The following is a 16395-nucleotide window of genomic DNA, read 5'->3' on the forward strand; positions in this document are numbered from 1 at the left end:
TATGTATGAACTATGTATTTTTTTTTATGCTTGTAACACTGATACCACCCTGAACTTTGGAGAGTGTGGGATACAAATAATTTAAAAAATAAATAAAATAACTGAAGTACATTTGGAGAAACCAAGCTGTGAATGAGGTACAGTTTGCACAGATATGCTATAGACACACTTGTTATGGCTCAGAACTTTGTACCTTGTTTTAATAAGTTCTGAATCTCTCTATCTATACTTATATCTACACATTTTTTTTAGATTGTTTTAAATTTGCTATTTCCTGTTGATTTTAGAGTGATTTGTACAGATACCCTGTACAGATGTTTGTCATGGCCGAGAACTTTGTATCTCTTTTTTTAATAAGTTGTGAATATATGTTTTTATGCTGTTTTATTTTGCTATTTTTATTTGCCATTTTGCATTGATTTCAGATTGATTTGTTTTATGTCGATAATCTTGCTGTTACATGATTTTATGAATGTATAGTTGTTAACAGTCATGATCTAGATATCAAGGGACACAGCATTCTGTGTCCCTTGATTTTTCCTGTTCTCCCCACCCTTGTTATTTGTAACTTTGTTAAGTTCTCTGTAAACCGATATGATGTACCCACGAATACCGGTATATAAAACTGTAAAATAAATAAATCTACTGGAGTGGGTGGTAAAGAAATAATTTTAATTAAATAAAAGTACAGAGGGTGAAATTCTTCTAAGCACAAAAGAGCAGGATCTAGGGGTCATCATACCTGATGATAGTAAGGTGGCCAAACAGGTGGATAAAATGACAACAAAAGCCAGAAAGATGCTTCGCTGCATTTGCATGTGATGAGCACTATAAGATTCACTCTGCATTGGACGCTCATTGAATATGCGCTAATCCCCTTATTGCATTAGGGGATTGATTAGCGCCTATTCTACCCGCATACAACTGCAGGTTAACAGTGCACTCAGCTGAGCGCACTGTATTGCATCAGCCCCTTTTGTGAAGGTGTTGACTCTGAATGACTAAAAAATCACTGTGAAACTGGAGGATGTAATAAATCAGATTAACAGACTAAAGAATAACAAATCACTAGGACTGGATGGTATTTACTGCAGAGTTGTGAAGGAACTCAAACATGAAATTGCAGACCTGTTTCTTGTGATTTGCAACTTATTTAAAACAGCCACAGTATCTGAAGACTGGAAGGTGGCCAATGTGACACCCATTTTTAAAAAGGGCTTGAAGGGTGATCCGGGAAACTACAGATCAGTGAGCCCAATGTTGGTGCCAGGCAAAATGGTAGATGCTATTCTTAAAAACAAAATTACTGAGCACACAGATGGACAATGTTTAATGGGGGCGAGTCAACATGTTTTTTGCAAAATCTTCCCTTACCAATTTACTAGATTGTTTTGAAGGTGTGTGACAGAATGGACCTATTTTCTCTCGTTAACCTACGTGGGACCAGGCTAGATGCATAGTCCACCTTAACTCCCCTTGAGAGAGAGAGAGAGAGAGAGAGGGGCTCTGTGGGCAGGGCCCAGCAGGGGAGGAATAAGAACTGGGACCCAGATGGGGACAGAGAGACCAAGAGGAAGGCAATCCTATGGAATATTCTTTCCAAACACTGAAGCAGGAAAGAAGCAGAGAGTATTGAGAGTACACTGTCCTGAGCTAAAGGCAGTCTACTAATGTATCTTTGTTGAAGCTGTAAAATAAAGATAAAAGTGTTTTGAAAAGGCTGGAGTCAGTGTGGCTTTGTGCCTCCAGCTAGGGAAACACCACTCACTCTCTTACAAGGTGTAACTAAGCATGAAGTTGATAAAGTATATTTAGATTTTCAGAAGGCAGTTGACAAAGTCCTTTATGAGAGACTCAAACTGGGGCGTCATGGGATAGGAAGCAGCATTCTGTTGTGGATTGGCAACTGGATAAAAGACAGGAAAACAGGATAGGACTTTTCCAAATAGAGAAAGATAGTCAGTGGAGTGTCTCAGGAGTCCGTACTGTGCTATTTAATATATTCATAAATGATTTGGAAAAGGGAATGAATAAAGTGATCAAATTTGCAAGAAACAAAATTGTTTAAAGTGATTAAAACAGCAGCGACTAGGAGGAAATACAGAAGGACTTTGTGATACTAGGAGACTGAGCATCTAAATGGCAGATGCAAAGTAATGCACACAGGGAAAAATAATCCCAACCACAGATACATGATGCTAGGTTCTGTATTAGGACTCACCAATAAAGACAAGGACCTCTGAGCCCTTACAAACAGTACCTTGAAATCTTTGGCTCAGTATGTCTTGTGGTCAAAAAAGGCAAATAGAATGTAAGGAATTATTTAGAAAGGAACAGAGAACAAAACTGAGAATATCATTATGCTTTTGTATAGATTCATGGTATGACCACACCTTGAGTATTGTGTGCAATTCTGGTCTCCCCATCTCAAAAGAGACATAGCAGACATAGAAAACACTTATTCCGAGAAGCTTTTGGAGTCCCAAGCAGATGAGTTGCCCTAGGAGCAAACTGAAAACTTGCTGTACCACTAGAGGCCCTAGGCCAAAACTGGCAGCTGGGAATTCTGCTGCACCAGTCCAGTATGTGCTACCACCTGCTGGAGACAGAGAATACTGGCAAGTGCCTATGTTTCACTATCCTATTTACCAGTGATGATGTCACTGAAAAAGGTTGTAGTTCTCTCTCTCCATCTGCTGGTAGGCAGGTATAAACCAGGCACCTGGAGTAGTCTAGTAGGATGATAGAATTTAATTCATAATATTGCTAGTATGCCAACACAACTGCTCCTAATGGAACAGAATAACTTCAGGGAAGCAGTTTAAAAATGTAAAATAATTCATAATATTCTTGATTGATACTGGATGGTTAATGCTAGTTATATACATCGTTAATAGACAATCTTAACCATTATAAAGTGTGTAATGTTCCGGACCACTTTTCTCCATCTTTAAACTAAGATATATGGCAAGCGGCTACTTTGTCAAATAGAATCTCACTCACCTCCAATTCTTCATTTTGCCTTTGCAAATCTTTAAGGATTATTTGCAGTTCCTCCTCATCTTCACTTTCACTCTCGCTCTCTGATGAATATTCTTCCGTTTCACTTCGACCATGTTGCTGGCGACTAAAAATAATACAAAAAAAACATACGTTTTCAATTTGAAAAGTTAAAAAATCATAACAATGAAGAATATGATGGCATATATGGACCATAAAGGCCATTTAGTCTGCAAAATTGACTTCCTGGAGCAGTACCATAGACCAGGGTTACTAAACTATGGCCTACGACCAACTTTTATCCAGTTGGGCAACAGCATGAGCAACAGCAGAAGCATGTTTAAAATCTGCAGGCTGATCTCGTGATACACAAAGATCAGCAGTAAGTAGAGGAAGTGTAAGCCTGTGAGTTTTATCCCATCCATTCTTGAATTCTGTTACTGTTTTTAATTTCACCAACTCCAGTGGGAGGCCGTTCCATGTATTCAATATCCTTTTATGAAGAAATATTTTCTAATGTTATTCCTGAGTCTACCCCGCCTTGGAGTCTCATACTGTCATATTTTGTTTTAGAATTCCGTTTTCACTGAAAAAAGTTTTCTTCTCGTGTATTACGTATATCTGAGGTATCTGAATATCTCGGGTACGTCTCGTTGTCTCTCCTCTTGTGTATGTATTGTAATCTTAAGTCTCATCTCATAGGGCTTTTGGTGCAGATCCTGACCCATGTGGTTAGCCATTCTCTTTGAACTGCATCCCTTTTGGTGATAAGAGCCTCTTAAATTGCACACTCTAGGTGAGATCACCAGTTTTGGGGTTTTTTTTAGTTTACTCTCTCCATATGCACCATAACATCCCCTCTTACCAACACCTATTCACAATCTTTTCCTTTTTTGAGATCATGAGATATGATCGCCTCAGGTCTCTTCCCTGCTTGGCAGACTTCAATATCTCACCTCAAGTACTGCTTCCTTGAATTTCTGCGCAATTATACACTTTTTTTGCATTGAAACTTTGCTGTCAAGCACTCGATCATTCAAGTTCTTAGACCGCTCTTCATTCTGGATACTCCCTCAGGGATGTCCACTCTGTTGCAGATCTTAGTGCTATCTGCAAAAAATAACCCTTTTCCTATCCTTTGCAATATTGCTCCTGAAGATATGGAGCAGAACTAGCCCCAGGGAAGATCCTGAGGCACTCCTCTAATAATTGCTCTTTTCTTGGAACAAACTCCATTTAGCACTCTCCTCTGCAGAATATCACTCAACAACAGCTACTTAACAGTGTTACAGTGTAAAATATACAGAAAGTAGAATAAATTCTATCAAGTTAAAATAAGCACACAATTTGTTTTTTGTTCTCTAAGTCACTCCTCTGCAGTTCTCTTTCGTTTATTGAACAAACTTTAAATGCATTTATACAAACAGCCAGCCAATAACAAAGATAAGCTTCTTACAAATACAATAACTGCAGCATACAAAATTCCCTTAACCCCACCACCAATATTTTATAATAAAATGGAAGTTCTCGGCTCTCTGGTACAAATAAAAACTCCTCACATTTATTACAGAATGAAACATGAATACATCATCTGAACGCGACCCCTGCCTAAGTAATGTAAGGTTGCCCAATTTTATTAAATTTCTCCAGTGCATCTTATCTCAAAGCAGCTAACTTACTCAAATAAAATATTCTGTGGAGACGGCTTACTATCGAAAGAGAAGGTACATTTGGCTGTTTCCAGCGGGCCGCCAATGGCATTCTTGTTGCAATATTGATTTGTGAAATTAAAATTTGAGAAGATACGGTTATATCTGATTCTGAGATACTTAAAAGGAAATTTTTAGGATCTTTAGGGACCAAAGTTCTCACTAGGTCTCAAACAAGAGAAATAATCATATCCCCAAATCCTTGAACTTTGGGACAACCCCACCAATATGTGGAACAAGGAGCTTGGCTTTCCACATATTTGCAAACAGTCTTGTTTAGCATCAGGATAAATCTTATGCAGCCTTTCAGATATGAACTACCTTTGCAGTTCTCTTGAACCTTTGATTGCAGCCATGTTTGGAATACTGTCACAAATTACTTCACAGAATGGGCAAAGATTAGCCCATGTTGCATGTGACATTACAGCCATATGGGCCAATTAGATTCAGGAAGCATGAGGTCACTAAGGACACATACTTGCTAGTATAGCGTTTCTCAGCAGGGTAAACAGCGACCTGGATGAAAATTGTTGATGGCGTCCCCCTCCTTCATACATTCTCTTCTCTTTCCTCCTTCCATGCATTATCCCTCTTCTCCCTTCTCTCCTCATCATAAGAGCATGCCATACTGGGTCAGACCAAGGGTCCATCAAGCCCAGCATCCTGTTTCCAACAGTGGCCAATCCAGGCCATAAGAACCTGGCAAGTACCCAAAAGCTAAGTCTATTCCATGTTACCATTGCTAGTAATAGCAATGGCTATTTTCTAAGTCAACTTAATTAATAGCAGGTAATGGACTTCTCCTCCAAGAACTTATCCAATCCTTTTTTAAACACAGCTACACTAACTGCACTAACCACAACCTCTGGCAACAAATTCCGGAGTTTAATTGTACGTTGCGTGAAAAAGAACTTTTTCCGATTAGTCTTATATGTGCTACTTGCTAACTTCATGGAGTGCCCCCTAGTCTATTATCCGAAAGAGTAAATAACCGATTTACATTTACCCATTTCTAGACCGCTCATGATTTTAAACACCTCTATCATATCCCCCGCAGCCGTCTCTTCTCCAAGCTGAAAAGTCCTAATCTCTTTTTAGTCTTTCCTCATAGGGGAGCTGTTCCATTCCCTTTATCATTTTGGTCGCCCTTCTCTGTACCTTCTCCATCGCAACTATATCTTTTTTGAAATGCGGCAATCAGAAATATACACAGCATTCAAGGTGCGGTCTCACTATGGAGCGATGCAGAGGCATTATGACATTTTCCGTTTTATTCACCATTCCCTTTCTAATAATTCTCAACATTCTGTTTGCTTTTTTGACTGCCGCAGCACACTGAACCGATGATTTCAATGTGTTATCCACTATGATGCCTAGATCTCTTTCTTGAGTGGTAGCTCCTAATATGGAAACTAACATTGTGTAACTATAGCATGGGTTATTTTTCCCTATATGCATCACCTTGCACTTTTCCACATTAAATTTCATCTGCCATTTGGATGCCCAATTTTCCAGTCTCACAAGGTCTTCCTGCAATTTATCACATCTATTTTCTTTCTTCTCCTCCCTTTATCCTGGTTCTTCCTTTTTCTGCTTCATGTCCCCATCCCAATGCCAAGAGATTTCTCCCTCTCCCTACCCACCAACTCCATACTACCCTACCCCAGATAGTCTCCCTCTCCCCAGATCATCCACCACCACCCCATAAAGGTCTCTCTCCCTGTCCCATCGCCCAACAATCACCCCATGTAGGTCTATCTGTTCACTTCACTACCCCATGTACATTCTCCTCTCCCTTTTAGCTACCACCCCATACCATGTAGATCTCCCTCCCCTCCAAACACCAATCCATAAAGGTCTCTCTTTTTCTTATATCACACCTTGTACAATCTCCCTCTCCCTGCCTCCACATCCCTAAGTGTCAAATGGTTAAAAAAAAAGAAAGAAAAAGTCAAATAAATTGTAGGTCTCCTTTCCTCCCCTCAATTCCCCGCATTTTCAATCTTTTCTCTCTCTTTCCCAGTGGCTATATTCCCAGCTCTACTTTGGGCCTACCACTGTCTGGCAGGAAAAGCGAATCAGCTTTCTCTGCTCTGCGGGGTGACTCTCACGGTAGGAGCCATAGGATTATGTGATCTTGCAATTCATATTGTGAGACTGGTCCAGGGCAGCAGAGGAAGCCAACATGCTCTTAAGCATTTCGCCTGCCAACCAGGTGTGTGGCTGGTGGTGGGCTGAAGGCAGATACAGCCCAGCCTGATGGGTAATGCCAGTGGTACCAAGGTGCCCTTGTCTCATGGCACCTCAGGCGACTGCCTGGCTTGCCCTATCCTAAGACTGGCTTTGATGCTCAGAGGAATACTGGCAGAGATGTTGTGATGCTTTTAGCTCCCATCACAGACATGGAAGCAGTGAAACCTTTTGACATGTTGCACATGAAGTCATTATTCTTGTTCTCCTAAGTTTTTGATTTTTCATCATAGGCAGTTTTTACTAACATTATAATTTCAGCCTTGTACTTGTTTTTCTGAATAGTCGCTACAAGTTAGATAAGGATGCTGAGCTACAAGGTTATATAACATTTTTGAACAGATACGAGGCCAGTTGTCATTCTAATTGCAAGACATCATTTACATCATTTAGATACAAGGCGAGGATAATTAGCATGGAAGCAGAGAGCAAATTACCATATGTCCATTCAGATTATTTGTTTATAATAGAAAAGCAATCATAGAAATTTTGGCAATTATGTAACCTAGTTTAGGGGTAGATGAAACAAGTGTTGAAAAATCCTATATATAGTCTTCCTATCAGTAAAATCACTAGAGTGTTACATCTGTGTTTTGCATAGCACTCTGCCTCTCTCTCCAAGGTATTCCTTATGTTACTTTGTAGCATTTTAATAAAAGAAGTTGTTTTCTCCACAGCTGTTGGCTTTAAGCATTTTTATTTCAGCGAACCATACCAGAGTTGCTTGGAGATGTTTTACAAATGACCTAATAATTTTCCTTAATTAATTCACGAATATTACTACTTGCTCATGTACTTTTGATATACTATACAGTTTCAACATTTAATCACTTCACATTTAATATTAAAATTTCAATATCAAAATGACTAAGTTCAATCTGGTGTAAAAAAAGTGCAAATAATTTTACTTTCATGATCATCCCCCCATCATGTACACAGTTATTAACGCAAGTAGAACATACCAATAGAAACATTTCTAGATAGAATTTACCATTATCTCAAGTATTGTAAAGAATTATGCAAAACCTGCTTCTTCTGTAGACAAGATTAATTAAAATTGGAAAAAGTTTCTAAAACATGGTCAAAGTACGGAAATAAAAAAAAAAAAAAAAAAAAGGGGGGCCACATTTTAAAAATTACATAAACCACAAACAGAATCATTACCTCTGAATTTCAGCAATTTCTGCTCGGAGACGTTCTATTTCCTCCTTTTCTGTGGCAATCTGCCTTCGTAGGTACTGCTCCATCGCCACTAGCTCCTCCTGTTCCGTCAGGATTTCATTCTCCTGCAGTCACAGGACAGACTCAGTCACTGTAGCTCCACACACGTCACATTTCTACTCTATGTTGCTTTCTTTTTCATGACCAGGCACTGAGCACACTTTGTAATTTCCATAGAATAAGAATTTGAAACTTTAGCTTCTTCAAGATATCATAGCGTTCCAATTTAAAGAATCTCAGGGGCTTCTGAATGGCTATGATCACTTACAGGCAATCTATTACACTGTTACTGAAAATTACCCCTAGAACAGGTGTCGCTAAACAGGCCACATCCTGCCCATCAAACACTTCCCTGCCTACAGCCAAAATGGTTTGAAGGTTTTTTTAAAACCACACACAGGAGAAAGCCTGCAGTGTTGGTAGGATCCCCAACTCTCGCCATCAAAGAAAGTTTCACGACGTGGCAGAAGCCAGCAGTACTGGTGGGGTCGCATGAGACGTGTGGGATCAATGGGAAAGAGGAAGTGAGTGAGAGGGAGGAAGAGGGGGTGAAAGAAGAGAGAGCAAGAGCCTACTGGGGAGTGTGTGCCACAAACATATCACTTTGCCATTTGCCTACCTCCCCTGGGGACAGATGCTGAGGAAAGGGGGAGGCAGGTGGTAGGGTTTATAGCGGTGTGGTAGGATTGTCATCATCTTAGGAATAATTTTACTCACAATCTATTTGCCATATTTCTGCGGGAACCATATCCCCTGCCTTCCCCCTTCTGCAGCATTTCAGATCATTGAAAGGATCAGACCTCAAGAGAGAACCTACTGCCCCCCTCCCCCTCCCTCAAAACTCAGAGGGCACCTCCCTGGCCTAGCCCTCTTGGTGATTTGAAACGTCACCTGTGGCCCTTCATTTAAAAAGTTTGGGAACCCCTGCCCTAGCATGTTCCCTCCTTTTTCTGTAAAGCAGTATTAAACAAGTCATCAATCAGATGAGTCATGATTCTGGGCCTTTTCATCTTCTTAACAATGCTTCCTCCACTGAATGCTAATCTAGACCAGTAGTTCTCAACGTCAATTGCCAGGACTCAACGGCCAGTCAGTTTTCAAGATATCACACACAGGAGTACATCGCATGCATTGTATATGCATGTGATGTACTTCCATACAATGGAGACTGCATGCAAATTTCTCATAAACATGCTTATTGTGGATATTTGTTATTTACAAACATTTGATATTCTGCCTTTTTCCAAGAATGGTCTCAATGGTGATTATAACTGAATTAGAGTTGTGGAAAAATTATTTAAGGAGTTCTTTAATGTGAAGAATTTTGTAATATAGCTAGACAAGGCCTATAAGTTCTGAGAATAAATATGCCATTTTTCTTAGCTTGCTTGTAACAAGAAACAAGTCATGAGAGCAAATATATTAACGAGCAGTTACTTTTGAGGTTAACTGTGCAGATATCAGGGAAAACAGGATATCAGTAACCTGACAACAGCTATTGTTGCTGATATGCTCAGCACAGATAGTGGGGTCTCAACAAATGACAAGATATGGTAGTAGCCCAGAGAAGAAACTGAGACATAGGTCAGAAGAATTAATATAAAATGACCAACTTCAGGTAGCCTGGTTGTAATCAGAGAAAGGACAGCTCTGAAGAAAAGCTTGTTGGATATTAAAGTGACTGATAAATTGGTTCCTGATTTCCCAGCACTGTGATTCCAATTTTCCAAGATATATGACTTATACTGGAAACTGAGGGGAAATATCTTTCTATATATTCTTAATGCAAAAATCTAATCTTGTATGCTTTTATTGCTTATTTTCAGATTTATAAGTAAAACTTCTATACTTATAAGTGTGATGTGTATTCTATGACATAGTAATCACTCTTCAGCCTACCCGCTACAAGAATAGACTAACAGCTGCATTAGCAATAACATTAGTTGTAGGGTCATGTGCATAGATGTTGATTCTTTACTAATGAACAGGCTGGGAGAAGGCTGGTTGACAACCATGCCTTTGTTTTCTTTCAGAAAGTGAGGTAAAACAGTTCAAATTGAAGGGGTAGTGGTGCCTTGCTACAGAGCAGCTGAAAGTGTGCAGTCTTGTGCAGGCCAATTTCCCATAGTCGGGGAAAGAAGAGAGAAACATCTTTTGGAAGAATTGGGGTTCTCTTATGGGGATGTAGGAAGCAAGAAAGGACAGATATCTTGAAAACACTAGTGAAGGGTCTGGAGGATCAGGCTGAAAACATCATCTAAGTTATTAAAAAGCAAGAATCAAATAAAAAGCGTGCAATTAGAGGCCAACATGGTTATGGAATTTAAACATGCTTAGGCCAGACAGATAAGAACAAGGTGAAAGGCTGGATAAGAGACGTGTGGGAAGCTAGAGTTGGTTTACACATGGGAATTTATATGTTTATCTACCTAAAATGGTAGAGACCCAGAAAGAAAGATAACTGGGCAGAATTCATCTGTGTACACCTCATCTTCTTTTACTATATTATATTATTTGATGTATCAGAGTCTGCTCAATCTCTTTTTACTTGTTATTTATCAAGATAACTCACCAATTCTGAAATAGGTGTGCATGTAATGTTTCAGAGATGGATGGTATCTTAATATTCTGCAGGCCTGTCTGTATTTTGTTGAATGTTTTATTATGTATGTTATTTACTACCCCTCCTTAACCTGTGCACGACCAGGCTGGATGCCTTGTCCACCTTAAATAAAAAAAAAGGGAGTGAGCTCTGTGGGCAGAAAGAGCTCTGTGGGCGAGATGTAGCTAGGCAGGTTAAAAGGCAGAGTCCTTCTGGGATCAGGAGGCCCCAATGTCTCCAGGAGACGGCAGCTCCTGAATAGATTGCTGACCTAACTGAAGTCTGTGTATAGGAGAAGGCAGCTCCTAATGACATTGCTGTTCTAACTGAAACTGCGAGTTCTACTGCTGAAGGTAGACACTCTACTGTAATTGTATGCTGAGAAGGGTAAATAAAGAGAATGCTTCATGAGAAAGGCTGGAGTCAGTCTGCTTTCTGCCTCCAAACACTCCAAACGTTATGTAAAAGAGTGAAGTCATAAAAGGGGTGTGACCTCTGTCTCAGGCAACTGAAGAGAGTCGAAATCTGAAGGATAATGGACTGGTCTAGCAGGAAGAAAAGGAAACTGAGGTCCTTTACCTCACAAAGCAAGAAGCGACGTTAAGCACCCTGTCCCAAGAGGATTACTACTATTATAAGCTAAAATTTGTGGTGGATTTTTTTTTTTTTTTTAAAGCAGTCAATATGAAGATTCTGAATAATTACATCAATGAAACAGAGCATTTGTAGTGGGTTTACACCCTAAATTTCATCCAGGCAATTATTTATTTATTTATACATTTTATGTGGCGTCGTTCCAAAAGAAGATCACAATGGTTACGCTAATTCAACCCCTGTTATCCAAACTTCAAATCGAACTGAATGATTTAGCTAGTAACCCTTAAAGTTTTTGAACACTTTTTTTTTTATATTTCTAATTTTGGGAATGGCCAAGTAAACAAGGTGCTGCTATACTAATTCTTATTAGAACCAGTGCAAGCAGCACACAAATTCAGACAGCGTCAATGCACTCAAGAGCGAACTGGGGTAAGATTTTGTTGTGGCTTTATCATACATTTAAAAAGGTATGCACTCTTATTCTGAACAAGTGAACACACAAAAAAATACATTAGTCAGAAAGGGGAGCTAGAGAGCTTATAAAATCAAAAAACAAAGGTGTACAATAAAGAAAGAGGCAAATTAATATTTTGAAGAACCTAGCTAATACTGCTATGTGCCTAAAATTATTTTATCTTTTCATCAATTGTTAAAGTTTTAAATTGCATCCTTAGGAGACAAATAGAAAACTACACAGCAGAAAAAGGATACATTTTAATTTAATTGTACCTGGGCTAGTAGAATATTAATAACTTCTTCTTCATTTTCATTCATTTCTTCCTTGGAAACATCCTCTTTTGAAAGGCTGGCAATCTCCTGAGCTATCTTTGTTTCACACTCCTGTCATGAAAGAGAATGGATTACAAAGCTTCTCAGTTTTACTAGGAGAAATTTTGCCTGTTAATTTTCTTTCCACGAGTCCTGCTATACCAATCCAGTCCAAACAGATGGGTTATGTCCCCCTACCAGTAGAAGGAGGCAGAGAACACCGATTTCTCCAGTGACATCATCAACATTATGTATAGGTGATGCAGCCCAGTGAGAACCTAGTATTCTCTTGATGAAGCACTGAAAACACTAAAGAACATATGAGACTATTAATGTCTATAATGACAAGAAAAAATATCCTGGCATTTCCGCCCTCTTGTTCACAGCAAAACAAAGAAAGCAGGCAAGGAGGATATGAAATAAGACGGTGATGGAAAAATACTGACTGTATAAAATATATATATACACATATATACATATATATACATATAAAGACCATTATCTGAATCACGCACACCGTACTAACTGAACAAGGTCCAACTTCCCAGTAGGATCCTGGACTCATGCAGCAGGACTCATGGAAAGAAAATTAACAGGTAAAACTTTTTCTTCCATTTCATCCTACTATAATCAGGCCAAACCAAACAGATGGGAAGAACCAAGCCTCCACTAAACAAGGAGGAAGGAAATAAGGGTCATGTTGTTAATTGCAGCTCCATGAGCTGCATCCTACTTAGCAGAAACATCAAGATGATAATGCTTGGCAAAGAAATGCAAGAACAACTAAGTAGCTGCCTTGCAGATATCTAGCAGAGCAACAGAGACTGCATCCACCCAAGATGCAGACTGAGCATGGATACATTCAGGAGCTACCTGACCCCTGAGTACATACACTGAAGCAATAGTTTCTTAATCCATCTAGCAATGGTGCTCTCAGAGGCCGCATCTCACTTGTGCGGACCCTCTATTCTAAGAAAGATTTATATACCTGTGCGCCCTACATACATCCAGAAACCTTAAGGACCTATTTTTGTTTCAACACCCAGCCTTTGAAAAAGTGGGGAGCGTAAATGATCAATTCAAATAAAACCCCAAAAAGATCTTGGGCAAAAAGGAAAGCATGAGACAGAAAGACACAAAATCAGACCCTAGAACAAGAAAAAGATCTCTACACGATAGTACCTGGATCTCTGAAATGCGCTGAACTGAGCAACTGGCCACCAGAAAAAAATGTTTTCAAAGTAAGATCCTTCAAGAAGACTTGCTTCAGAGGCTCACAAGGATGAGCAAGCAATGTCCTGAGAACCAAATTGAGATCTCACTGAAGAACCAAGGGATGGAACAGAGGCTATAGCCTCTGTTCCATCCCTTGGTTCTTCAGTGTAATCTTTGAGTAATGAAGAGGCTATAGCCTCTTCATTACTCAAAGAAAAATGGGATACATCTAGATAAACAGCTACCAAATTTTGCAAATTTTTCCCCTGTAACACAAGATGGCAGCCACCTGAACTTACAGGGAGCTCAAAGCCAAATCCTTCAAGCCCTTTTGAAGAAAGACTAAGATGCAAGGAATATCAGAGCGCCAAGGAGACAAAACAGTCTCTGCAAAAACAGCATGAAGATGCACCAGATTCAAAACGTAAGCCAACTAAGTAGAGGTCTTATGAGTCTTCAATAGCATAGAAACAACCGAGCAAGAGTAGCCCTTTTTCCTCAAACGCTGCCTTTCAAGAGTCAAGCCATAAGATAACATTCAGAAAGGGTCATCCATCACTATTGGACCCTGAACCAGAAGGCCCCTTGTATCTGGGAGATGTAGGGCATCGCATCAAATCTGCATACCATGGTATTTGAGGCCAATCTTGAGCCACAAGAATGATATAGTTGCTCCCCAATTCTATCCAATGCAGAAACCTGCTGATCAGAGGCCAATGGGAGGGAAGACATCGAGAAGCCCCACCCCCAATCCCATCAGTCAGGGTTGAACCAAAGTACCTATGCCCTGGGAGTCCATTTCCCTGCGGCAGTTGAAGAAACTGCAAAATCTTAGCATTCTTGAGAGTCACCATGAGATCTATGTGAGGCAAACTGCTATTAGAGAACGATTCAATAAAAGGCTTTCTTGCTGAGCTCCCACTCACTGAGATTCAGAAGATTTCTATTTAGAAAACCTGTTTGCACACTCTTGTTACACAATATAAACCGCCAATAAGAGCTCCCAATGTTCTTCTGCTCAGGGAAAATGGAGATTTGTATGTTCTGACACCTTACATTTCTGGTGCTGCCCTGCCTGTCCACATAAGCCACCACCATTGTCAGATAGCACTCAGACTGCTTTACCTTGAATCAAGGGAAGAAACGTGCAAAGCAGCCAAACAAATTGCCCTAGTTTCCAAACTGTTGAAACACCAAGTCACCTCCTCTGGAGACCAAAACCCTTGGGTCACCTGAACATAACAATGAGTTTCCCCAACCAAATAGACCTGCATCACTTGTAACTAGAATGTCAGACTGATACCCCACAGAAAGGTTTTAGAGACTGTCCATCACAAGATCCTCTGCTTCACCGCAGCCGACAATAGCAGATGTACCTCATAATTCAGAGATTAAGGAGACCACCAAAAGAAGAGAAAATGATGAAGAGGTCTTATATGAGCCCTGGCTCAGTATACCATGCCCAGAGCTGCCACCATGCAGCCCAACTGCTGCAGATAATCTCAAGCTCTTGGGGATAACCAATTAAGAAAATGGTGAGTTTAACATATCAGCTTGATGACTTCTTCCATCATCAGAAATACTTGGCCTGCCCACATGTCGAAGCAAGCTCCCAAGTATTCCAATGATTGGGAAGGGACCAGACTGGTTTTTGCAAAATCGATGACCCAGCCCAAGCTTTCTAAAATTTGGACCACTCTGTTAGATATGAATTGATCCTGATCAACCAAATGTCTAGGTAGGGATGAACCTGTACGCCTTCCCATCTCTGAAATGCTGTCACAACAAACATTACCTTTGTAAAGACCCATGGAGTACTAGTCAAAACAAAAGGAGGTGTTTGGATCTGAAAATGCTCCTGGAGGACACAAAAAACACAGGTACCTCTGGCCTTCTTTCTGAATGGGTATTTGAAAATAGGTTTCTAAAATACCCAGAGAAGACAGATACTCACCCTGATGAACTGCCATTAGCACTGAACGAAAGGTCTCCATCCGGAAACCAGAAATCCTGAAGCTATTTGTTACTTTCTTGAGGTGTAGAAAAGGTCTGTAAGATCTGCCCTTATTTTGGTCCATGAAGTATATGGAGCAGCGGCTGCGTCCTCTCTCCAAGAAAGGAACCACGACCACAGAGTGTAATAGCAGATGTCTCAGAGTATTACAAACCGCTTGCCATTTGACAGCAGATGTGCATGGAAAGACCAAAAGGGTATTGGGGATTTGAATTTGGAGCTCCAACACTCACTGATCTGAAGTATTATGGGTCAATTTCTGGCAAAACAGCTGCAAGCGATCACCCACAGGAAGAACAAGTTGACCTGCCAAGCTTAACTGAAAAGCTTGACAGACTCCTGAAGAGGAGGCTGACTTAGGCTTAGGTTTTCAGAAACTCCGAAACTCTTCTAGGCTCGAGAACCCTAAAAGGAATAAGACGCCTAATTACCCGGTCTATACTGTCTAGAGTTACAGAACTGATTCTGCTCCCTCACTGACTGATAGAAAGAGTGAGGCTTTTTCCCAGGAGTGTCTGAGGTTTCAGATCTCCCAGATTCTTGACCACCTGCTCCAAGTCTTCTCCAAACAGGAGAAGAACTTCTAAGGCATCAGCTAGAACAGCAGCAGCAGACCATCCTAGTCCCCTCTTCACTTTCCAGGAATTAATGTATCCAGCACAAAAGTGTTTGAACCACAAGAGCACTACAAATGGAAATCTGAACTGCTGAAGGATTCAAGGGAATCAATCTTCATAACCTCAGGGTCCTTCTACCGGAATAGTGTTACCCTCTACCGGAATAGTGGTACTACTCTGTGTGTCAGCTATTACCAGCACATCCATATATGGCACCTGAAAGAACTGCCTAACTGCCTCGGGAGGAAGGGGATACAATTTAAGAAGATGCTTCATACCACTGAGGCTGGAGCCTGGAGTCTCCCACTCCACCAAAACCATTTCTTCTACCTCAGAATGTAGCAGAAAATCTTTGAACACTTGTGGACACCTTTAATAATCTGGTCCCAGACAGGAAACTCC

The 16395-nt window shown here is 40.3% G+C and overlaps 1 protein-coding gene across 4 annotated transcripts in view; it reads right to left on the reverse strand.

Moving 5' to 3' along the window:
• The window catches only part of RALBP1 (ralA binding protein 1), a 107806-nt gene that overhangs the window by 7963 nt on the left and 83448 nt on the right, over positions 1 to 16395 (reverse strand). For all 4 annotated transcript variants that reach the window (XM_029590995.1, XM_029590994.1, XM_029590996.1 and 1 more), the window contains 3 exons: positions 12109 to 12219; positions 8124 to 8245; positions 3004 to 3127 (listed from right to left, as the gene is read on the reverse strand). In XM_029590995.1, coding sequence (XP_029446855.1) covers positions 3004 to 3127; positions 8124 to 8245; positions 12109 to 12219 — 357 coding nt within the window. The remainder of the gene's footprint in view (positions 1 to 3003; positions 3128 to 8123; positions 8246 to 12108; positions 12220 to 16395) is intronic.

The sequence above is a fragment of the Rhinatrema bivittatum genome, chromosome 2 (assembly GCF_901001135.1).
Source record: "Rhinatrema bivittatum chromosome 2, aRhiBiv1.1, whole genome shotgun sequence".
In the NCBI taxonomy this organism is placed as follows: domain Eukaryota; kingdom Metazoa; phylum Chordata; class Amphibia; order Gymnophiona; family Rhinatrematidae; genus Rhinatrema; species Rhinatrema bivittatum.